The sequence below is a fragment of the Leuciscus leuciscus genome (assembly GCF_965113295.1).
Source record: "Leuciscus leuciscus genome assembly, chromosome: 15".
NCBI classification, from domain to species: Eukaryota; Metazoa; Chordata; class Actinopteri; order Cypriniformes; family Leuciscidae; genus Leuciscus; species Leuciscus leuciscus.
In genome coordinates this window covers 32,160,827-32,185,456 of record NC_138739.1, presented here as the reverse complement: position 1 = coordinate 32,185,456, position 24,630 = coordinate 32,160,827, and the positions used below count along the sequence as shown (strand labels likewise).

The 24,630-nt window shown below is 38.9% G+C and overlaps 3 protein-coding genes across 3 annotated transcripts in view; 2 read left to right on the top strand and 1 right to left on the bottom strand.

Moving 5' to 3' along the window:
• dzank1 (double zinc ribbon and ankyrin repeat domains 1) overlaps positions 1 to 24,630 on the bottom strand; it is a 232,988-nt gene that overhangs the window by 179,366 nt on the left and 28,992 nt on the right. The gene's annotated exons all lie outside the window — the stretch shown is intronic.
• vtg8 (vitellogenin 8) lies at positions 138 to 14,560 on the top strand. The gene is made up of 31 exons (XM_082139801.1): positions 138 to 449; positions 542 to 693; positions 786 to 1,034; positions 1,109 to 1,270; positions 1,413 to 1,561; positions 1,642 to 1,792; positions 1,924 to 2,081; positions 2,158 to 2,323; positions 2,426 to 2,551; positions 2,757 to 2,975; positions 4,069 to 4,286; positions 4,367 to 4,464; positions 4,552 to 4,676; positions 5,418 to 5,513; positions 5,597 to 5,707; positions 6,326 to 6,512; positions 6,625 to 6,904; positions 7,006 to 7,138; positions 7,215 to 7,434; positions 7,539 to 7,795; positions 8,306 to 8,353; positions 8,459 to 8,668; positions 8,893 to 9,035; positions 9,119 to 9,257; positions 9,331 to 9,451; positions 9,536 to 9,719; positions 9,801 to 9,895; positions 10,110 to 10,204; positions 13,621 to 13,786; positions 13,863 to 14,021; positions 14,107 to 14,560. The coding sequence occupies exons 1-31, from the start codon at positions 389 to 391 to the stop codon at positions 14,214 to 14,216; spliced, it is 4,788 nt and encodes a 1,595-aa protein (XP_081995927.1). The 5' UTR covers positions 138 to 388; the 3' UTR covers positions 14,217 to 14,560.
• LOC309476664 (vitellogenin-like) lies at positions 15,720 to 23,713 on the top strand. The gene is made up of 32 exons (XM_082139802.1): positions 15,720 to 15,825; positions 15,949 to 16,200; positions 16,273 to 16,434; positions 16,525 to 16,673; positions 16,788 to 16,938; positions 17,053 to 17,210; positions 17,287 to 17,452; positions 17,537 to 17,662; positions 17,754 to 17,972; positions 18,074 to 18,291; positions 18,379 to 18,476; positions 18,606 to 18,730; positions 18,824 to 18,925; positions 19,037 to 19,156; positions 19,253 to 19,439; positions 19,535 to 19,637; positions 19,724 to 19,909; positions 20,020 to 20,131; positions 20,241 to 20,427; positions 20,510 to 20,760; positions 20,862 to 20,906; positions 21,039 to 21,116; positions 21,216 to 21,422; positions 21,526 to 21,668; positions 21,758 to 21,896; positions 21,983 to 22,112; positions 22,208 to 22,391; positions 22,485 to 22,579; positions 22,659 to 22,753; positions 22,855 to 23,020; positions 23,150 to 23,311; positions 23,522 to 23,713. Exons 1-32 carry the CDS (start codon positions 15,820 to 15,822, stop codon positions 23,623 to 23,625), a joined length of 4,626 nt encoding a protein of 1,541 aa, XP_081995928.1. The 5' UTR covers positions 15,720 to 15,819; the 3' UTR covers positions 23,626 to 23,713.

Below are 24,630 nucleotides of genomic sequence, written 5' to 3'. Positions count from 1 at the left end.
ATAAGAACTAAATATAATTATTTTGAGTAATAACAAATATAACATGTGTTACGTGTGTATATGTGTGTATATATAGTATTACAGGAATAGGCACTAAAGTCCAGGTTACACTGGATTGCCAAGTTAGACCAATCAGCTGGCAGGAGTAGAAACACAACCGGTTGGTTTTGCTAAACAACTGGTTAATCATACATTTTGAGATCAGTATTTGGCCAGCAAAAGCTTGACTTTAAAACGGTCATGGTGTTTTTGCACAACCGCTGATCATGAGAACTGTTGTAGTGGCCTTGACCATAGCCCTTGTGGGTAAGTAACCTGCAACTTTTAAATGACTTCATTTGCATGCATATCATAGCATATCATAATTTGACAAAATTGCCACCGTAGAATGTATTTAAATGAATATTACTCTTTTTCTGATATTTCAGCAAGTCAACATGTGAATCTTCGTAAGTAGTTAATCTCATTTTACCAGTGATAAAAGGATATTTTTCTACAGTACTGTATGTGTCTTGTGTAAAATGCTTTTTTGCCCTTTTAGTCCCTGATTTGGCTGGCAGCCAGACCTATGCGTACAACTATGAGGCTTTGCTCTTCAGTGGTCTTCACCAGGAAGGTCTGGCCAGAGCTGGCATTAAGATCAACAGCAAGGTTTTAATCAGTGCTGCAGCTGAGAATGTATTCCTGCTTAAGGTACCAGAACTTTTATCCCAATCATGGAGCTTCGTTCTCTTACTGCCCACACGTAATTGAAAAGAAGCTCAATGTTTTCCCATTCGTTTCAGCTCTCGAAACCTCAGCTGTTTGAGTACAGTGGCATCTGGCCCACAGATACGTTTGTCGCTTCTAAGCTCACCTCAGAACTGGCTGCTCAGCTTCAGATTCCTATTAAGTTTGAGTACAACAATGGTAAGGTTGGAAGGATATTCACCCCTTCTGTCGTCCCAACTACCGTCATCAACCTGCACAGAGGAATTCTGAACATACTTCAGCTCAACCTCAAGAAGACCCAGAGCATCTATGAGGTTCAAGAGGTTAGACTCGCTGAAATTAAGTTTAATTACCAATAATATTGAGCTAGATTGAGCTGAGTCTTCTTTCTGATAAGGATGGAGTTCAAGGTATTTGCGAAACCCAGTATCTGATTAGTGAAGATGAAGAAAACAACCACACCATCATCACTAAGTCCAGGGATCTGACCCGTTGCCAAGAGAGAATCATGAAGGATGTTGGCTTGACTTACATTGAAAAGTGCACTGAATGTCAGCAGGTCAGGTCAAAAACTTATTTTCCTATCAATGCTTTAGTTTTCAGATAGGGGTCTATAAAGATACTGGGGTTTGTGACCTGAAATGATAAACATATAAATGTGTTTCTTTAAATATCAATATAATCTATATATTCTTGGACAGAGGGGAAAGAGTATATCTGGGGTTGCAACCTACAACTACTACATGAAGCCAACTCCAACTGGTTTTGTGTTTACTGAAGCAACAGTCCAAGAGATTCATCAGTTTACACCTCATTACGAGATTGGTGATGCTACCCAGATGGAAACCAGGCAAGACATTTGTTCATGCACTCTCATTCTGATTTAATTATATTTGTGTAAAATGTTTTGTTTCATTTGCAATATTTCAGACAAACCTTGACCTTTCTGGAGATTATTTCATCTCCCATAATCCCAATCAGTGCTGAATATTTAGCCCGTGGATCTTTACATTATGAATTTAGCACTGAGACTCTCTGGAGTCCGATTCAGCTCATGAGAATCAGTAATCCACAGGCTCAAGTGAGAATATATCTCATATTATTATTTATGTTATTTTTCATTTAATATATTTAACCTCATCTTCAGTTTTTCTTAATAAATAATAGTAGTATTTTAACACTCTCCTTTTTGTTTTACTGGTATTCATCAAGATAGTAGATGCTCTGAATCATCTGGCAACCAAGAAACTGGAAGAAGTCCCTGAAGATGTTCCTCTGAAATATATTCAGCTCATTCAGCTTATGCGTTATGCGAGTGTGGATGCTGTTGAGGGAATCTGGTCTCAGTTTAAAACCAGACCAAATTTCAGGTACATCAAAGTCAATTTAACAGTCTGAAAAAGTTTTTTTTTTTTTTTTTAAATTGTCACTCATCTTTATTCTAAGGAAATGGATCTTAGATGCTGTTCCTGCAGTTGGCACCCTAGATGCTTTAAAATTCATCAAGAAGATCTTCTTGGCAGATGAACTTTCCATCCCTGAGTTCACTCAAGTCCTTCTGGCCACTGTGCACATGGTCACTGCTAACTTGGACACCATTAAGATATACTCTGTGCGTACACTCATATCTGAAGATTGACTCAAAGCTTAAACTTATTATTTAGCATGAGAAATAATGTCTGAACTTGTTCCTTAAATGTTGCAACCAACAAAGGGTCTGGCTTTGAGTCACAAAGTTCAAGAAACGCCAGTTCTACGTGATGTTGCTATGCTTGGCTATGGGACAATGATTGCCAGGTACTGCAGTGGTGCTCTTGAATGCCCAGTGGAGCTTTTGAAGGTAAAGATGATTCTAAATCAGGGATGGTTAACTTCGGTCCTGGCGGTCCTGGCGATCACTATTTTGGCCCGTGAGTTTTTATCAGAGTTAGAGATGAACTCTGCAGGACAGTGTCCCTCCAGGACTGAAGTTACCTATCCCAGTTTTAAATTATGTGATTGACTGTATGTGTGGATATATGGACAACTTGCTCTTTTTCTTCCAGCCTATCCATGCGATTGTTTCTGAGGCGACTGCAAAGGCTGATATTGCAGAGATCACCTTGATTCTGAAAGTAATGGGCAATGCCGGTCACCCTGCTAGCATTAAATACTTCACAAAGTTTTTACCAGTATTTGGGACCCAAATACCTCAATTTCCCGTGAGAGTTCAAGTGTGTGCAATTTTGGCTCTGAAGGCCGTTGCCAAAAAGGAACCAAAACTGGTTAGTCAGAGATTTTTTGAGTCATGCTTCGTCATACAGTACTGATCAAATGGGTTACTATAGTGTTTCTCAACTGTTGGGTATGTTACTCTAAAAAAGTAGTTAATGTCTACAGTAGCTACTAATTACATCTTCAACAGGGTTATTAGATTACTGTACAAATTACTCTTTCTAAAAAGTATTGCATTACTTATTACTGATTACTTTCTAAATTCCATATCAACCTTGATCAGTTGAACAATACAATGACAGACATGAAACTGCTCTTTTAAAGGGGTCATGAACTGAGAAAGTGAGATGATGAGGAGAGAAGAAAGATGCAGAATCACTCCATTAAAATAACATTACCTTCCAAAGGATCCTAATGCAAGGAATGTGGTTATTTATTTTCAACAATGTGAATGTCTCAGTTGAGCATTATTTAGGCTATTTGTATTCAGTACTACATTTCACTCTGGATTCTTTGATAAATCAGTCGCAATTTCAGCGCAGGCTTTGCAAATAGACTTTTACGATATTGACTTGACAGTATTTCCTCAACATGTTTTCGAGAGAGTTTCACATGCAATGCTAGCTATTTCCTATGCAAAGATGTTAGCCAAACACAGCAGTGGGCGTTTACACTGCAGTCTCGCAGTCTGCCCCTGTAGGAAAAATGCCTTTGTTTTCTAAATTATGATAATTTTTTATGTAAAAAAAAACCCATTGTATAATGTACTAACATAAGTGCACCCCAGGGAATATTATAAAACAATAAAACAATGCAGTTCATGACCCCTTTAATTCTTTCAAATAAGTAATATAAAATTACATTAATTATTCTGAACTGACCACAATATTTAAAGGGAGGAAGCTACATTAAAAACATTAATTTTAACATTAGACATTTGTTCTTTAGTCTATACAGTATTTAATGCAATTACATTAACTGTAATTAAATTACAGAAAAAATAAAAGTAAACCATATAAAGAGTAAGAGTAAGAGTAAACCCATACTTTTCTTTATCAAGGGAAAATAAATAAAATGACAGTAATTGATTTCTTAGTAACGCACTACACCCAAACACTGGTTAATATGGATCTTGCATTTCAGGTCCAGAATGTAGTTCTGCAGATTTTTGTGAACAAAGATCTTCACCCAGAACTGCGCATGGTCTCATGGATTGTTCTTTTTGAGACAAAGCCAAGCTTGGGTCTGGTTATTACTCTTGCACGTGCTTTACAGAAGGAACCAAATCTACAGGTGGCCAGTCTTGTGTACTCTCACATGAAATCCTTGACAAGGAGCACACCCCCTGAGTTTGCTCTAATGTGAGTTTATTATTCACTAATATTTTTCAACATAGATGTTTAAAACTTTAACATCTAAAATCCAAACCTGTCTTTTTCAGTGCTGCAGCCTGCAATGTTGCCATCAAGATACTAAGCCCAAAACTGGACAAACTTAGCTTTCTGTACAGCAAAGCAATTTTCTTGGATGGTTATGATTGTAAGAAAGTTCAGTTGATCTATCAATGGTGTTTCATGCCAGGAGATGGTTTCCTCTGAAAACTTACTGATTAGTTTTGTTGTTTAGCTCCTCTCATGGTTGGTGCTGTCGGTAGTGCTTTCATTATCAACGATGCCGCCACCATCCTGCCCAGAGCTGTTGTAGCTAAAGCACGTGCTTACATTGCTGGAGCTGCGGCTGATGTGATTGAGGTGAGTAGCTACTAAGATGCAGTACTTTTAAATTGTATTCATATCTTAAAGGACAAGTTCGGTATTTTACACTTAAAGCCCTGTTTACAGATCGTATCTGATGAAATAGAACGGTTAAGATTAAAATTTGGACACATGCTCCTGTCCCGAGAATTTTAGGTTTATTTAGCTTTTGTGGACCTATTTTGCAAAACGCGTCACACCCGTGATTCTTCCGTTGAGAGCTTGAATAATAGACACTCCAGCCCAGTTGGTGGCGATAATGCACCTTTACCAATTGCAAGCAAACCACGGGCATTTCATTGAATACACAGAAGAAGCAGAAGAAGAAGCGGCGGAGTAATACCGTAAAGGTGCTGCGGTCTCACAGCACGTCCTATACAAGTCAATGGAGTTGGACAAAAACTACGATAAAACCTGTTGGAATGCATCTTTTTCAGCGATTTTTGAGTGAACATATCAGTGAACACCCCTAACCACTCGGTGAGTTTCACGTCTTTGTAAACGAAAGTTTAATGTGTTTTTAGGAAGGAATCTTCCAGTGCACATAGACAACCATTGTGGTGGTGGGGGGGGAAAGCGAAATAAACCTAAATTTCTCGGGACAGGAGCATGTGTCCAAATTTTAATCTTAACCGTTCTATTTCATCAGATACGATCTGTAAACAGGGCTTTAAGTGTAAAATACCGAACTTGTCCTTTAAAACCCATACTGTACCTAATTTAAGTATTTTATTTCAGGTTGGCATCAGAACTGACGGAATTCAGGAGGCTCTTCTGAAATCTCCATTTCTCTATGAGGACAGGCAGTCCAGGATGAAACAAGTGCTTAAGACTGTAAGTGTGGCATATTATAAACGTAATTTATGCAGTTTTTCTTAACAGCTATGTATATTTTTGGTTTATTTGTTATACTGCAGTTAAAAGCATTCAAGGCCCTGCCAAAGAAGCAGCCCTTGGGCTCGATCTATGTGAAGCTTCTTGGACAAGAGATCGCTTTTGCAAATGTTGGCAAAGCAGTTATTGAACAGGTAACACAGGTGTATTGTAGTAATATAATTTCATATAAACTTAGGGTGTGTTCACACTTGGCAGGTTGGGTTCAATTAAAACGAACCCTGGTGTGATTGCTCTGTTAGTGCGGTTCATTTGAATAAGTGTGAAAGCTGCCATCCGAACCCTGGTGCGCACCAAACAAGTGGACCAAAACCCCCAGTGGACCCAAGTGGACTGGAACCCCCAGTGGACCCAAGTGGACTGAAATGCTGTTTTGACTTTTTTTTCTCCACATTTTATAAGCTCTTTGTGAGTTCTCAGCTGAAAAATACAATCATATGTACGCACATACAACAAGCCCATTTAGCCCAAAACACAGTATTGTTTTGGATGTTTTATGAGATTCGTTTCAAAATATATGCCATAAAGCCTTTTTTTAATCTTTAGGTTCTGTGTTAAAAATGACAGTTTGAATGCTAAGTAAACCTAAATGTATAATTTTCTTGTTGGTCCTGACAAAAAAGAACCAAGAGAACCAAACTACAAGTGTGAACACATCCTAAAACGCTGTCATATGAAATTATTTGCTTTGTCTTCTAAAACTTTAAAGAAGAATGTTCAACATGGGGCTAACAATCAAATTTTATCTACAGCTTACTACTGGAGGCTATATACCAGAGCTGGCAGGGAAAGCACTTAAAGCAATGCAGAATGGCATTGCTTTTAAATATGCCAAGCCCCTGCTGGTGGCTGAAGTACGTCGCATCTTCCCATCCGTAGCTGGTGTACCCATGGAGTTTAGTTTGTACACTGCTGCTGTTGTATCTGCTAATCTGAAGGGTAAAACAGTCTAAAAAGCACAGTAGTCAGTTTAAAGTTTTTCTCTTTGGGAAAAGAGAAATACATACAGAAATGTACCTTTTAACTTCTTTCTTATTGCCATCATGTCCAGTCCAGGCTATTATTACACCACCTCTAACTGAAACCATCAGTGTTGCTCATCTGATGAAGATGAATGTGAAGTTAACTGCTGAAGTTTCACCGAGCATGGCCTTACAGACTTTTGCTGTAATGGGACTGAACACTGGCTTCATTCAAGCTGCTTCCATGGCCAGAGGAAACATCAGTACATTTTTTCCTCTAAAAGTGGAAGTAAAGTTTGACATCCCAAATGCTAATTTTAAGATACAGGCCTTTCCTATTGTACTTCCGGTGCATGCTGTGACTGCACGGTACAGCATATTTTGAGTAGTCCTTCACCACTGTCTGTATCATTTCACCACTGTCTTTCTCATAACTCAACTGGCATTTTGTGCTTCTTGTCGTACACTAGCTTTGAAACTTTGGTAGCAGCCAGAAACATTAAGGAGGTCAATGCAGAGAGAATCACACCCATTGTACCAGAGGCGGTAGTTGTGCAACATTCCCAAGAAACACTTACCTCCATGATTTCACCTGGAGATTTGGTAAGATACTGTATAAAGATATGCATACATGTTAAAAAAGAGAATTTCTAATGATTTGTTTTATTAATCTAAACAGTCATCTGAAACCGTTAACCATTTGGCATCTGTTAAGCCACCTGCCGAGGAACCTGAACTGAGGACTATTGTTCCAGTTCACAGAACTCTTTGTTCTGTTGTACCTCACATTGGAGTCAAAGCATGCATGGAGATTATGTCCTGTAATGCTGACTTCATCAAAAACACCACCCTTTATAACATGATTGGAACGCATGGAGTACATATTAACATAGCTCGAGGCAAGTATCTGAAATCAAAACTATATAAATGACATCTTCAGAATTTGTCCAGAACTATATTTGTTATTGAAAATTTTGTTATCTTATCATTTATTTACTGATAGCTGACGGTCCTGCTGTTGAGGGACTAGAGCTAGAGGTCCAACTGGGTCCAAGAGCTGCTAAAAAGCTCCTTAAAGAAATCAACATTGTTGACACAGACACTCCCAAGGTCAAGATTCCATTCCACCTGGAGTGTGGACAGAGGAACAACAACTCCAGGTTCTTCAACCATAATATATTGTTTTCACCTAGAAGCACCAGCAGCCGGAGCATTAGTTCCAGCAGTTCTGTTCGCTTTTCCAACTCTCATCTGTCCAAAGTGAGTTTTTTTCATTATCACAAAGGTAATTTCAGGATTTTCTATTTATTATGCCACCCACACACTACACAACTTCCAAAGTCGTTAGATTACTGTTCCTTTCATACTACACAACTATCATATCCGATGTCATTTTCAGTTAAAACACATTTCACAATACTTGGACCCAGACAGGTCTAGATATTTAACCTGCTAAATTATTCTATAATTAATTATTTTTATTATAATTAGCCTAAATATCTCTCAGGCATCCACCACCAATCAGCGCTTCTCTCAAATAGCGTCTTTGGCCATTCAAACACAGTGATCGTCACTTATGTGAATAAGCCTCGGATTTTGGGCTTTTGATGGTGATCTCCATCAACTATTGGCGAGTGGAAAATCAGGGCTAATATTGTGTTGCATGTGGCTGACATTAGGAAATAAATGAGAGAAAAACAATAATTTACTGAAGTCAATGTTTTAGTGTTTTACCTTTAAAACTACTTTATTTTTATTCTCGATCACAAGGAACTCTCCAGTGCACAAAGCAGTGAACGTTTTAAGGCTGTTCAAGAGGTTGTATGACATAGTTCCCATCAGCATATCTTTGATAAACCCTTTAATTCTATTTTTAAAACTTTTTTTTATATCAATTAATTGGTAAATGTCTTTACATTGCAGAAGGCTAGATTCATTGGGGACTCAGTTCCTCCAGTGGTCGCTATCATTGCACGAGTTGTGAGAGTTGATCGCAAGTTGTTGGGGTACCAGTTTGTTGCGTACCTGGACAGATCCACCTCAAGAGTGCAGATCATTGTGGTCTCCATTGCAGTGAATGACAACTGGAGGATGTGTGCAAATGGCATTCTGCCGAGCAAGCACAAAGTTTCTGTAAGAATTTTAATGAAATCGGTTTAGGTTTTAGTTACCACTTTCTGTTATGTTAAGGGTATACAATCTTGTTCCTGGATGGCCAGTTGTGTAGTGTTTAGCTTCAACCTGCCTTAACACAATTGTGTTTAGCAATCCTGTTTAAGTGGGATTGGAGCCAAACTCTACAGGATAGTGGCCAGTACTGTACAATCTATCACTCTACAAAATGTGCCTCTATCTAGGCAAGGATTGCCTGGGGTGCAGAGTGCCAACAATATGCAATTACCATCAACGCAGGGATTGGCCACCATGGTTCAAGTCCTATGGCCTATCTCAAAGTGAAGTGTGAGAAGGTGCCCAGAATTATTACCACCTATGCCAAGAGGTTTGGTTACTCTTCATATCGCAAAGGTTCCACTTCATAAAAGTAAAAAATAAACACATTTTTATTTTTATTTCCTATTCAAGTTTGGCTGAATACATTCCTGGTGCAGCTCAAATGACTGGATTGGCCATTATCTATGAAAAAAACACAGAGAGACAGATTGAACTGTTCATACTTGTCCGAACTGAAAGGACCCTGAACATCAATATTAAGACCCCAAAGGTAAGCAACAATCTAATGATTGGTTTACTATGCCTTTTTTAAAAAGCAATTTATGAAATTTATGAATTTGCAGATGACCATGTCGAAGTCAAACTTGGTTCTTCCCATTGCTTTGCCTTTTGAGGCTGTCCAGGCCTATCCAGAAGAAGATGTCATGAACATAATTCGAAACCTTTACACAGAGGCTAGTTCAGGTTAGTAAAGTGTAAAAAGTGGCCTTTCGTTTTTTGTAAATTGATATTTTTTTCACAAAATGTTTTGTTTTTCTCACTGTTTAGCTAAATGCAGTATGGTCAGAAACAACTTGGCTACGTTTAACCGTAGGGTATACAACTATGAAATTCCCCTTTCCTGCTACCAAGTCTTGGTTCAAGACTGCACTTCAGAACATAAATTCGTAATTCTAATGAAAAAAGAGAATGTCTTTGCACATGAAGACTTAAACATTAAGGTGTCAGACATGTAAGTCCAGCTTACTGATATTACTAGTTTGATTATTAAAAGCAACCTCACTGCAATATTACATGTTTCCTTCCACAACAGTGATGTTGACATATACAACCAGGAGGGTGCAGTGAAGGTTAAAATGAATGGAATTGAAGTGCCAACCAAGAATATTTCTTACCAGCACCCAACAGGTTGAAGTTCTCTCCCCATTAATTTGGTATACAAGTCTGTTGCTTGCATTAGCAATTACATTTTTAGATTTGACATGCATAAAAAAAAAAAGAAGTATTTCAAATGCATTTTATGCAATTAAATATAAAGTTTAATGGGATGCTGGTTAATGCCTTGGGAAGGAAGTGTTGGTGTGTTCTCCTGAATATTTATTAGGCTTTTTTTTTTATGTAGGAACCATACGAATTGAACAGAAAGGTCAAGGTATCGCTCTCTATGCACCAGGCCATGGTCTTCAAGAGGTCTATTATTCCACTGACCAGTGGAAGGTAAGACATAACTTGACAGACCAGAAAATGGGGTCTTTCTATGAAACTATTGACTTTTAAAAATTTTAAACATTCAATCAGACGTTTAAGATCTTGTCTTGTGTTTTTCTGTTCCTATTGTTTCTGTGTTCACTGCTTATATTCAGTTCCTGTGTTAGGTTTTGTCGTCCTTTGTAGTCCTTTTGTTGATTAGTTCCCCTGTTCATTAGTCTTGATTGTTCCCAGGTGAGTCTTGTTAACTTTGTTAACTAAGTCTTTGTTAAAGGGATACTCCACTTTTTTTGGAAATGGGCTCATTTTACAACTCCCCCAGAGTTAAACAGTTGAGTTTTACCGTTTTCGAATCCATTCAGCCGATCTCCGGGTCTGGCGGTACCACTTTTAGCATAGCTTAGCATAGATCATTGAATCGGACAAGACCATTAGCATCTCTCTCAAAAAAATGACCAAAGAGTTTCGATATTTTTCCTATTTAAAACTTGACTCTTCTGTAGTTACATCGTGTACTAAGACCGATGGAAAATGAAAATGAACTATACTCTCATTCCTGCGTAATAATCAAGAAACTTTGCTGCCGTACCATAGCTCCAGCAGGCGTAATGATATGACGCAGCGCCTGAAAATAGTCAACCCTATAGTCTACCGAGCTGGGGACTATTTTCAGGCGCTGTGTCATATCATTACGCCTGCTGGAGCCATGGTACGGCAGCAAAGTTTCTTGATTATTATGCAGGACATTTTTTTAAGAGAGATGCTAATGGTCTTGTCCGATTCAATGATCTATGCTAAGCTATGCTAAAAGTGGTACCGCCAGACCCGGAGATCGGCTGAATGGATTCGAAAACGGTAAAACTCAACTGTTTAACTCTGGGGGAGTTGTAAAATGAGCCTATTTCCCAAAAAAGTGGAGTATCCCTTTAACCCATGTGTATTTATATCCCATGTTCTTTGTTAGGTCTTGTCCAGAGATAGCTGTTTCACTGATGTGCTCAGTTTTGTTCCTTGTTGCTCTGAGATTTTAGCTCTGCCCCTGATGTTCCGTGCTTTAGCTTTAGTTTGAGTTTTGAGTCCCGTAGTTTGAATTTGTGTTTTATTTTTGTAAATAAATAACACAATGCATTTGGATCCGGCTCTCACCCACTGGAAAGGACTGGGGAACTTCTCTCACTGGAACGGACTCGGGAGCATCTCTCACTGGAACAGACTCAAGATTTTTTTCCACTGGAACGGTGGCTGTGGCTGGCAAGCTGGTTCTCTTCTCGCTCTCTCCAAGTCCACGTACTCCCTAAATGTCCCTTGAGCTCTGTCTCCGGAGGCTGACACAGGCTGGTGTTGTCATAGTGGATGAGATGTTGTAAATCCAGGAACACCGGTGTGTGTCTCTCGAGGGACTGGTTCCCCTGCGAGAGGAGGAGAATTTTCACTGCTGCTAGATCCATAGTTTGGTCAGCTTTAGTATAGACCTTTCCCGATCCCGCCCCCCTCTCTCTCCCACTTCGCTTCCTGTCTACTCAATAGTATCCTATCGCAGTAAAGACAAAAACACCAAAAATAAATCTTTAAAAAAAAACATTCAATCATATAATTAATGTGTGTATGTACAATATGGAATGTGCCTTTAGGCTAAATCATTTTAAAATATGCTAGGGTATAACAGGATTGACAGTTTTACAGTTTAACTTGCAAACATTGGATTCAAGGATTGGTTCAGTCCTTTTAAAAGGACAAATATGATGGTAACAGGGTTGAGATAGTTTTAAATTTTGATTTCACTTTATTTTGACAAATTTTGTTGACTTTAAGTAATGTTGCACCTACATGTTTACTAACTCTCATTAGAGTGTTAGTACAGTATTAGTAGACTGGTAGGGTTAGGATTAGAATAAGTTGCCATATACACCCACCTAAAGGATTATTAGGAACACCTGTTCAATTTCTGATTAATGCAATTATCTAATCAACCAATCACATGGCAGTTGCTTCAATGCATTTAGGGGTGTGGTCCTGGTCAAGACAATCTCCTGAACTCCAAACTGAATGTCAGAATGGGAAAGAAAGGTGATTTAAGCAATTTTTGAGCGTGGCATGGTTGTTGGTGCCAGACGGGCCGGTCTGAGTATTTCACAATCTGCTCAGTTACTGGAATTTTCATGCACAACCATTTCTAGGGTTTACAAAGAATGGTTTGAAAAAGGAAAAACATCCAGTATGCGGCAGTCCTGTGGGCGAAAATGCCTTGTTGATGCTAGAGGTCAGAGGAGAATGGGCCGACTGATTCAAGCTGATAGAAGAGCAACTTTGACTGAAATAATCACTCGTTACAACCGAGGTATGCAGCAAAGCATTTGTGAAGCCACAACACGCACAACCTTGAGGCAGATGGGCTACAACAGCAGAAGACCCCACCGGGTACCACTTATCTCCACTACAAATAGGAAAAAGAGGCTACAATTTGCACGAGTTCACCAAAATTGGACAATTGAAGACTGGAAAAATGTTGCCTGGTCTGATGAGTCTCGATTTCTGTTGAGAAATTCAGATGGTAGAGTCAGAATTTGGCGTAAACAGAATGAGAACATGGATCCATCATGCCTTGTTACCACTGTGCAGGCTGGTGGTGGTGGTGTAATGGTGTGGGGGATGTTTTCTTGGCACACTTTAGGCCCCTTAGTGCCAATTGGGCATCGTTTAAATGCCACGGCCTACCTGAGCATTGTTTCTGACCATGTCCATCCCTTTATGACCACCATGTACCCATCCTCTGATGGCTACTTCCAGCAGGATAATGCACCATGTCACAAAGCTCGAATCATTTCAAATTGGTTTCTTGAACATGACAATGAGTTCACTGTACTAAAATGGCCCCCACAGTCACCAGATCTCAACCCAATAGAGCATCTTTGGGATGTGGTGGAACGGGAGCTTCGTGCCCTGGATGTGCATCCCACAAATCTCCATCAACTGCAAGATCAATATGGGCCAACATTTCTAAAGAATGCTTTCAGCACCTTGTTGAATCAATGCCACGTAGAATTAAGGTAGTTCTGAAGGCGAAAGGGGGTCAAACACAGTATTAGTATGGTGTTCCTAATAATCCTTTAGGTGAGTGTAGTTGTAAAGTCACTTATAGTCAGTAGAATGTCTGTTTGGAGGACAGTCACAATTAAGTGTAAGCAGATAATAAGCAGACAGTCTTAACAGATACTCCAATGAGACTTAGTTGACATGTAGATGCAAAGTTACTTATAGTCAACAGAATGTTCAAAAGGGACCATCAAAATAAAAGTGTTACCCAATTTTTTATATAATACACAATGTCAACTGAAATATAAATATGATACAAATTATTTATTGTACCAGACAGATGGTTATTACCATCCATTGTAAGATAAATAGAGGTTTCCCCGATTTTGCAGATTTATGTTGCGGACTGGATGAAGGGACAGACTTGTGGACTCTGTGGAAAGGCTGATGGAGAGATCAGACAGGAGTATCGCACACCCAGTGGATACCTGACCAAGAGCTCAGTCAGCTTTGCCCACTCATGGGTGCTTTCTGCTGAGAGCTGCCGTGATGCCAGCCGTAAGTGTTTTACTGCTTATTCTGTGACAACAATTTACTCCAATAAAATGCTTTTATTGTATACCATCTTCCCCAGAGTGTCACATGAAGCTTGAAACTGTGGAACTGGAGAAGCAGAGGTCAAATAGGCAAGAATCCAAATGCTACTCTGTTGAGCCTGTGTTGCGTTGCCTGCCTGGCTGTCTGCCAATTAGGACTAGTCATATCACTGTTGGATACTACTGCCTGCCTTCTAGTAAGACCTTCATCCACCGAATTTTCATGCAGTATTTCACAGATTTTTTTTCAGTAGCTAGTTTCATGTGATGCTTTTGTTTCAGACCTAAAATCCAACCTTTCTGCAAATTTGAGCAGCAATGCGAAGACTGAAGACCTGAGAGAAACTGCAGAAGCCCACATGGCCTGTTACTGTACAGAGGAGTGTGTTTAACTGCTGAAGCAAAATTGCAACCTTTTAAAAAAAGTAATTAAACAAATAACATATAAATAAACTACATATGGGTTAAATCTCTAAAACCATGTATCTCAATTGCTAGTTTGGCAGGTAAATATGTACCCCCCACCCCTAATTTTAATAAACATGGTCTTTAGTAACAATTGTGATATTTATTTTGATGCAACAAAATCAGACATACGTCTATGCATTGTCATACACATAATTGCATGTGTTAACATTAGCTGATTCATTATGAACTAACAATGAAGAATATTTTTCATTAACCAAGGTTAATAAATGCTGTGAAGAATATTGTTCATTGTTAAATCCAATACCTAATGCATTAACTAAAAAAAGTTGGTTTAGGGTTTAGTTACCCTTTAACTAATGTTAACATAATGCGCTCAATTGTAAAGTGTTGTAAATATTGCTCTGCAATGCATAAAAAACACTTCCAAAACACCACACAATTTTGACATTACATTATATATTTTTTCTTTGAAGCATAGCTATAACCAAATCTATAAACACTGCACCATGGGTCCCACAACTGTTCTTTTAATACTTTTGCCCATTGCTTTAAAGGAGCCTTCACTGCATATTTCCCATATTTGAGATACAAAGAACTGAACAAAGAATACAGAAGTTCACTTTTGATGTGAAATCTTATTAAATATTGCCATATTCATAAATATTAGATAACCATATGTGATTTGGATGTTTATCAATATTACAATCAATGACCATGACTTCTTGATTTGTTTGCTCTGTTCCAAGTCGAAATTGCATGATGCAAATGACATGACATTGCCCTTTCACCTATTCTGAAAGTATCTATTCATGGCTTCCTTTGTCTGATGTACTACTAAACGTAATTTTAAGTTTATTATATTGCATTGTTATATTTAGGTAAAAGTGAAAGTATTCCAAACTATTTTTCACAAAAAAATTGGAAGTATTCTATACAATCTTTCAATAAATGAAATAATTATATAATAATAATAATAAGCATTTCACTGTGGACTTTGGCCTATGGATGAGAGGCCAGGGTAACCTAAACTCTAATTGATATCTACTTATCAATCATCTCACCAGCCAAAGCATGTGTTAACATTTGTTAATCATTATTTTAGAATTAACATTTAGTCAGCAAAAAAAAAAAAAATATATAAAAGTCTGTTCTTTTCTTGAAATCTTCACACACCACCAGCCATGAGAGCTGTTTTGCTTGCCTTGACTCTGGCCTCTGTGGGTAAGAAAATTCATTGTAAGAAAAAAAAAAAATCTAAATGCAAAAACTTTGTTTTTTAGAGCTTTGTCTCATTGTCTATATTGTTTCTTTTAGCGAGTAAACAGATTAACCTTGGTAAGTGTTATTTGGAAAGTTACATTTTCTTTTAAGCGACAAATTCATTCTACAATAAACTAAAATATATACAATTATGTTTCAGTTCCTGAATTTGCCCCTGATAAGACGTATGTGTACAAGTATGAGGCTCTGCTCTTGGGTGGTCTTCCTCAAGAAGGTCTGGCCAGAGCAGGAATAAAAGTCAGTAGCAAAGTTCACCTCAGTGCCGTGACAGAGAACACCTTCCTGATGAAGGTAATGACTATTAAAACATTATTTAAAATTTCAAGGTAAAACACAACACCACCAAAAAAGACCCAGCTAGCTCCTACTGTTACAAGCAATGGTAAACAATTTAAGTGAAACATTCCCTTACAGCTCGTGGATCCTCTACTCCACGAGTATGCTGGCATTTGGCCCAAGGATCCATTTGTTCCTGCCACTAAGCTCACCTCAGCTCTGGCTGCTCAGCTTCAGATTCCCATCAAGTTTGAGTATGCTAATGGTGTGGTTGGAAAGGTATTCGCCCCTGCAGGAGTCTCCCCTACAGTACTGAACCTGCACAGAGGAATCCTCAACATCCTTCAGCTCAACCTCAAGAAGACCCAGAACATCTATGAGCTGCAAGAGGTGAGAAAGTGATCCTATTACACTTGATCCATTTTGAGTTCTGCAATCTAATTTCTTTACTTGTTCTTCAAGGCTGGAGTTCAGGGAGTGTGCAGGACCCACTACATCATCAATGAGGATCCAAAGGCCAACCACATTATTGTCACCAAGTCTAAGGATCTGACCCACTGCCAGGAGAGAATCATGAAGGACATCGGTTTGGCATACACTGAGAGGTGTGCTGAATGCACAGAGGTAATGAAGAAGACTGGAAAGAATTGAAATATTTACTCAATATAATGAAAATGCCAAGAGTCAAATGGTCACATACTTTTCTTCCAACAGAGGGTCAAGAGTCTGATTGAAACTGCATCTTACAACTACATCATGAAACCATCTGCCGCCGGTGTACTGATCGCAGAAGCAACAGTTGAGGAAGTGCATCAGTTTTCACCCTTCAATGAGATCCATGGTGCTGCCCAGATGGAAGCAAAGTAAGATTGATCATCTGTGAGATTTCTCTTAAAAATATGAAGTAATACTTCACATATATATATATTTTTTTTTAAGTGAAGGTACAGAAATAAATATATCTTTTTTTGTTACAGACAAACCTTGGCATTTGAAGAGATTCTTCAAACCCCTGTTGTTCCAATCAAAGCTGATTACTTGGCCCGTGGATCTCTGCAGTATGAGTTTGCAACTGAGATTCTTCAGACCCCCATTCAACTCCTGAAGATCAGTGATGCACAAGCACAGGTAAAGGTGTACATTAATTTACCTTTATTGCATTAAAGCTCTAAATTATAACAAAATGTATCCACATTGAACTGTCAAGACTTGATGCATGAACATTGCCTTTACTCTTACTAGATAGTCGAGGTCCTGAAGCACTTGGTTGAAAATAATGTGGCCATGGTCCATGATGATGCTCCACTAAGGTTTGTTGAGCTCGTCCAGCTCCTGCGTGCTGCCAACTTGGAGAATATTGAGGCTATCTGGGCTCAGTTCAAGGACAAACCAGTTTACAGGTAGAATTTTGTAAAAAAAAAATGTTAGCAGCAATATAGTTAAACATTAAAAATGTTAAAACATTGAATCTGTTAGGCGCTGGCTTCTGGATGCTCTTCCTGCTGTTGGCACACCAGTCATTGTAAAATTCATCAAGGAGAAGTTTCTGGCTGGTGAACTTACCATTCCTGAGTTCATTCAGGCTCTTGTGGTTGCTCTGCAAAGGGTCACTGCTGATTTGGAGACCATCCAGTTGACAGCTGTGGGTATATCTTACTATACTCAAAGTGCTGTTCTTCAAATCTTACCTAAATCAAATGAATAATTTCTGTATGTTGCTGAATAGAGTTTGGCCATGCACAAGAAAATCGCCACAATCCCAGCTCTTCGTGAAGTCGTCATGCTGGGATATGGTTCCATGATTGCCAAACACTGTGTTGCAGTTCCCACTTGCTCCTCCGAGCTCCTCAGGGTAAACACCTCAAGCCCTCTATACATTTCTGCATTGGACATAATATAATATTTTAATATTTGTCTAATTGTACGTGCCTCAAACTCCTCAGCCCATACATGAGATTGCTGCAGAGGCCATTTCCAAGAATGACATTCCTGAAATCACTTTGGCTCTGAAAGTTCTGGGCAATGCTGGTCACCCTGCTAGTCTTAAAACCATCATGAAGCTCCTACCTCTACTAAAAACTACAGCTGCTGCTGTGCCCATTAGAGTCCAGGTTGATGCCATCTTGGCCCTGAGGAACATTGCCAAGAAAGAGCACAAACTGGTAAGTGCCAGACATTGTAGAAATTAACTGCTGTAAAAGATGATTGTGATGATTGTGCATATTTTCATTCAATAATATACTAACCTTGTTTCCTGCTTCAGGTTCAGCCAGTGGCCCTGCAGCTTGTATTGGACAGGGCTCTCCACCCTGAAGTGCGTATGGTTGCTTGTATTGTGTTGTTTGAGTCCAAGCCCTCAGTGGCTCTCGTCTCCAATCTTGCTGGTGCTTTGAAGACTGAGACTAACATGCAGGTTGCGAGCTTTGCCTATTCCCACATCAAGTCCTTGACCAGAATCACTGCACCTGATATGGCAGCTGTGTAAGAATAACAAATAATTTTTCATATATTTTAATTTATCACACCATTTGAGCACAAGCCAGAGGTAATCATGGTTGTCCATTTCAGTGCGGGTGCAGCTAATGTTGCCATCAAGCTCATGAGTCGCAAACTGGACAGGCTTAGCTTCCGTTTCAGCAGAGCCCTTCAGCTGGACTTCTATCACAGTGAGTCTAGCCATTTTTATAAGAGAGCTAAAATCAGTCTTGGGTATTTCTTAAAATGTGTAAAAAATTCTCTTGACATAAAAAAAAAAAAATCGAATTAATTGGATTCTTATCTCTGTCCCAGTGCAGCTCCTCTTATGATTGGAGCTGCTGGTAGTGCCTACATGATCAATGATGCCGCCACCATCCTGCCGAGAGCTGTTGTAGCTAAAGCACGTGCTTACCTGGCTGGAGCTGCTGCTGATGTTCTTGAGGTGGGCCAACCAAGACTACTACTTATTTTTTTAAAATCTGATTCATGGTTGTAAAATGTTTTCAGTCTTCACTCAGTTGATTCTCTCAAACAGATCGGTGTGAGAACTGAAGGAATCCAAGAGGCTCTTCTGAAATCTCCTGCTGCAGATGAAAGTGTTGACCGTATCACAAAGATTAAGCGCACCCTGAGAGCCGTAAGTTATTTGTATTTTATTGTATGCTATTAAATTTAAAACATGCCATATATAAAAAAAATATATATATATATATAAAAAAACCATGATTTCTGTTGTTTACATTTTCAGCTCATAAACTGGAAGGCTCTGCCAACCAATCAGCCACTGGCTTCAGCATATGTAAAAGTGTTTGGACAGGAATTGGCTTTCGCAAGTATTGACAGGACCATCATTGAACAAGCAATACCGGTATTGAGTTCAAGTTCATGTATCCCTGTTACTTATTACTTGATATATTTCCGCAATTCTTGTTAGATTTATTTTGTCTTTTCATAAAATCCCCAGCTTGCCACTGGACCCAAACCACGTGAACTGTTGAAGCATGCCCTTAAAGCTTTGCAGGAAGGAATTGTCTGGCAGCGAGCCAAACCCCTGCTTATAGCTGAAGTGCGTCTTATCTTTCCAACAACAGTTGGTTTGCCCATGGAGTTCAGTTTGTACTCCGCTGTTGTTGCAGCTGCAAGTCTCAATGGTAAAAAAAAAAAATTCTCTCTTAGAATTTTTTGTGTTCTTTCATTTGAAATTAGATAACTTCTTTGTTTTATATTCCTTTGTTCATCCTTCTAGTTAAGGCCACTATAACACCTCCTCTCCCTGAGGAGATTGAGACTATGACTCTTGAGCAGCTCAAGAAGACTGATGTTCAACTCCAAGTTGAAGCTAGACCAAGGTACACTTTTAAAAACACATGAAGCTAAGAAGTAACATATACAACAATGCCTTTAAAAAACATAACCTCCCTTATTATTATTTCAGTATTGCTCTCCAGACCTTTGCTGTGATGGGAGTGAACACTGCCTTGATCCAAGCTGCTGTTATGGCAAGAGGGAAGATCCGTACAATTATCCCTGGAAAAGTGGTTGCAAGAGCAGACATTCTCAAGGGCAACTACAAGGTTGAGGTTCTGCCTGTTAATCTTCCTGAACACATTGCTGATGTGAGGTAATGAAATCTTAGTCTTGTCAGTGTATCAACAATGTTTTATGAATTACCCCAAAAAAGGAACAGTAGTTCCTCATGATCAATGAATCAATGTTTCCTTGTTCTGACAGCTTTGAGACTCTTGCTGTGGCAAGAAACATTGAAGAGCCCAACGCTGAGAGGATTGTTCCCTTAGTACCCGAGTTGGCGATGCAGAATGCCCAGACTCCAGCTGATTATTGGGTAAGTTTTGAACACACATATAATGAATATGTGTTAGTATCCAGAGCATTAATTTGCTTCAGGTTGTAAAATAGCAAGGCTTGTTATAATATTTAATTATTCTTTTCAGTCCTCTGAAATACCAGATGAGACTCCCTTGAAAGCTGCTCCATTTCACAAGACTCTCTGTCTTGCTGTCCCATACATTGAAATCAAGGGGTGCGTTGAGGTGCACTCTCACAATGCTGCTTTTATCAGAAATTCTCCTCTCTTCTACATAATTGGACAGCACTCAGCCCGTGCTGCACTGACAAGAGGTATTTTCAAAACAAAATTACTTTAGTAGGCATGATGTATATTCAGATAAAATTGTAATTAGTTTTGTCATTTTGGTTGTAGCTGAAGGTCCAACAGTTGAAAGACTGGAGCTTGAAGTCCAAATTGGTCCTAGAGCTGCTGAGAAGCTCCTTAAGCAAATCAGCCTCATTGATGGGGATACTCCAGAAGGAAAGGCCTTCCTGTTGAAACTGAGGGAAATCCTGGAGACTGAAGACAGAAATGCATCCGTCTCTTCTGAAAGCAGCAGTAGCAGCCGCAGGAGCAGCAGCAGCAGTTCAAGCTCCTCCATGTCCAGCTCTCGTGTGACTGAGGTGAGGACATGGGATCTTGTTTGATGGCTTGGTTGCTGACATTTATATCATCAATCTCTCATATTTTTATTAATTCTCATTTCTTTCTTATGGGTTTTCAGGCTACCAATCACATGGAGCCCTTCAAGAAATTCCACAAAGATCAGGTAATTACTAAGGAATACTTTTTGCTCATTGCTTTCTCAAGGTTTTACATTAACACATTATTGTATATCTCTATTTGGAGAGATTGAGTTCCTTCCAGTACAGTTAGTACAATACAAAAACTTTGCTTGCAGTTCTTGGCACACCATGGTGCCTCAAAGGCAGTAAGCAGTGGAAGCACCGCATCTAGCTTTGAGCATATCCAGAAACAGGTGAACCAATTTCTGTGATTTGATTTGTCTATAACAAAACCTACAAAGGAATTTCACATGTCTTGAATGAATTGCTTAAATGCTTGTTCATTCTTTCAGGCTAAATATCTTGGGGATGCTGTTCCTCCTGTTTTTGCTGCCATTGCCCGTGTTGTTAGAGTGGACCACAAGTTGTTGGGTTACCAGCTTGCTGTTTTCTTTGACAAGCCAACTGCTAGAGTGCAGCTCGTTGTTTCTTCCATTGCTGAGAATGACAACTGGAAGTTGTGTGCTGATGGTGTCCTGCTGAGCAAGCACAAAGTCACTGTAAGATCAGAGCTGAGGATGAAGTTTGCCAAAATGTCACAATTGTCTAATTCTGTCCTTGATGTTCTACTGGTCTGAATTGTACATACATTTTCTTCTTCAGAGCAAGGTTGCTTGGGGTGCAGAGTGTCAACAATATGCAGTCATTACTAAAGCTGAGGCTGGAATCCTTGGAGAATTCCCTGCTGTCCGTCTAGAGTGGGAATTTGAAAGGCTTCCAGTTATTGCCATCACCTATGCCAAAAAGTAAACACAATGATCATGAACTGTTTTGTGGTGACTGTAGAAATGTTATGTTTTGAAAACTTTTTCCTTATTTATCCCTTTTCAAACAGGCTGTCTAAACACATCCCTGTGGCAGCTTTGCAGACGGGATTCAGGTTTGAAAGAGCCACGAACAGTGAGAAAGAGATTGAACTGACTGTGGCCTTGCCAACTAAGAGGACCTTGAATGTCATTGCTAGGATTCCAAAGGTGAGTGGCCTCTTTTAATTTAAACTATGACTCACTCAGAGATAAAAGAAAGAAAAGGCAACTACTGTAACTATTTTCTGCTCTAGATGACTCTGTCAAGGATGGCTATTCCTCTCCCTATCACTGTTCCCATCAATCCAGATGGAACTCTTTCTATTCACATTGATCAGGACTTTATGTTCAGAGCCCAGCACTATATCTATGATTACACCACAGGTACAGTGATATGACATACAGGAATTAAATAAAATATAATCAGAAACCACACATTTGCTTGATTTATCTTTGATTTATCTTTTTTTTTTTTTTAGTTCAGTGCAGCATGATGCAGGACACAATCACCACCTTCAACAACAGGAGGTACAAGATCGAAATGCCCATTTCCTGCTACCAAGTCTTAGCCCAGGATTGCACACCTGAGTTGAAATTTGTTGTTCTGTTGAAGAAGGATGAACAGTCTGAAAAAAACCGCCTGAACATTAAACTTGCTGATATGTAAGCTGATACCATCCATTTAATCTGCAGGTTTATTTACTGTGATTATAATTTTACTACCACTGTACTGGATTGATCACCTGTCTTTAACAGTGATGTAGAGTTCTATTCTTTGGGAACCGATGCAAAAGTTAAAGTTAATGGAATGGAAGTTCCCATCAGCAGTCTTCCCTATCAGCATCCCTCAGGTAGGTTCCATGTGGTCTCTTCGACTTAATTCACATAATATCTTTAGCTAATATAAATTAAAATGCACTTCTGGTTTAGGCTCCATCCAAATCAGGAAGAAGGATGATGGTTTGTCACTTTATGCTCATAGTCAGGGGCTTCAGGAAGTTTACTTTGCCAGTGGTCAATGGAAGGTGACTGCATGTTAAAGAGTATTTATCAGCTCCTGAATTTCTGCAGCAAAAATGTATCATCCAGAGTTTGATTAATTCCTAACATACATTTTCATTTATAGACTAAAGTTGCCGACTGGATGAAGGGACAGACATGTGGCCTCTGTGGAAAGGCTGATGGAGAGATCAAACAGGAATACACTACGCCCAGTGGATACCTGACCAAGAACTCAGTCAGCTTTGCCCACTCATGGGTGCTTCCTGCTGAGAGCTGCCGTGATGCCAGCCGTAAGATTTGTCTGATGCTGTGTATTACAACATCATATGTTTGAAAGACGTTTTTAAACAAATATTTGTCCTATTATTTGTTATATATTATATTCACATGATATATTATTATATTCATATATTTATCAGAATGCCGCATGAAACTTGAATCTGTGAAGTTGGAGAAGCAAGTGATTTTGAATGGACATGAATCTAAATGCTACTCTGTTGAGCCTGTGCTGCGCTGTCTGTCAGGCTGTGCACCAATCAGAACCGTCCCTGTCACTATTGGATACCACTGCCTGTCCACTGGTAAGTGATTTCATTACTTGTTTGAAGATTGATATGACTCAATCCAGGAATTCTCATGTGGTTTTGCTTGAGAAAGCAGTGCACTGACAAACACTGACAATAATATTACCATGAACTACAATATGCAAGTGATTAACCCATTGTCTGAATGGGAAAATATTAAATGTTGGTGTCTAAATGTCACTTACATTTTTATATTCTGTGTTACAGACTCCAACCTCAACATGTTGGATGGAATCTATGAGAAGAGTGTAGACGTGAGAGAGACTACAGATGCTCATGTGGCCTGTCGCTGCACTGACCAGTGTGCTTAAACCCAGTTCACAAAGCAGAACTTAATGCAACATTTTTCAAGCTACTGTACATTAATGCCTTAATTTCAATAAATCTGAATGAGCATTCTCAAAATTTGTCTGCTGACTATTTTTTATCTTTATTTAACAACTGGAGCACTACTTCCTATTGTTGTCTACTTCTGCTGTAACAGCCATGGGGGGGGGTAAGATACAACCGAAGGGTTTTTCAATGACAGATAGTTATGATATTTTAAGATGAATGAAAATAAAACATAGCTATACATACACTATCAGATAATGAATATTAAGACAACCACTTGCACAGAATATAAATGAGCAATCACTAGTCTGAAAAGCTTGTAGAATTGTGGAAAAAGCCTTAGATATAGTATCATCTAAATGAGCAGTTTATCTTAATTACTTACCATTGGGTAATCAATCTCCTACATGTATGTGCTTTTTATTTCAAACCCAAGCAGGGCCTGTCTGTGCATTTTATTTTAAACCTAAAAAAAAAAAAACATTTCATTAAATGTTTAATAAAAGACAAGACAAATATGCTTAGTTCCTTGAGTTTTATTTCAATTGTTCTTTGTAAAGAAAGGCCAGTGATCAAGTCATATTTAGCCTGCAATAAGAGATATTATGCAAGGTCAGCAATAGTACCCTGTGTGAAAGTGTATTAGCACTTACGCTGAAGTTTCTTTTGAAGCAACTTTATCTCTAGTGCCAGGTTTTTTCTTTAAGTAGTCAAGTTCACCCCTAAGTTTTGTTTTTTCAAAATACTCTATTTTCTGTTGAAGACTCCTATTATATAGGGAATGGATATCACCCTGTGTCATTTGTGGAAAATAAATAAATAATCATAAACCTGTCAACGCATACCTCATGCAACAAAAATAAAAAGGAAAAGTACAAAACTGCCCACCTCTGTGTCATTTCTTTTGACATACTCTTACGTAGGCCTCTCTGTAGATGTGGACTCATGCTACTCATATTGCAGTCAGAAATAATAGGTACACA

What these genes read in the sequence shown, in the direction of transcription:
- vtg8 (XM_082139801.1), top strand. Translation starts at nt 389, where the DNA reads ATGTATTTAAATGAATATTACTCTTTTTCTGATATTTCAGCAAGTCAA. An exon ending in TGTATCTGCTAATCTGAAGG is followed by an intron (nt 6,513 to 6,624) that starts GTAAAACAGTCT and finishes CATCATGTCCAG; the next exon opens with TCCAGGCTATTATTACACCA. An exon ending in TTCTTACCAGCACCCAACAG is followed by an intron (nt 9,896 to 10,109) that starts GTTGAAGTTCTC and finishes TTTTTTATGTAG; the next exon opens with GAACCATACGAATTGAACAG.
- LOC309476664 (XM_082139802.1), top strand. An exon ending in GAACACATTGCTGATGTGAG is followed by an intron (nt 19,910 to 20,019) that starts GTAATGAAATCT and finishes TTGTTCTGACAG; the next exon opens with CTTTGAGACTCTTGCTGTGG. An exon ending in TCATTGCTAGGATTCCAAAG is followed by an intron (nt 21,897 to 21,982) that starts GTGAGTGGCCTC and finishes TTTCTGCTCTAG; the next exon opens with ATGACTCTGTCAAGGATGGC.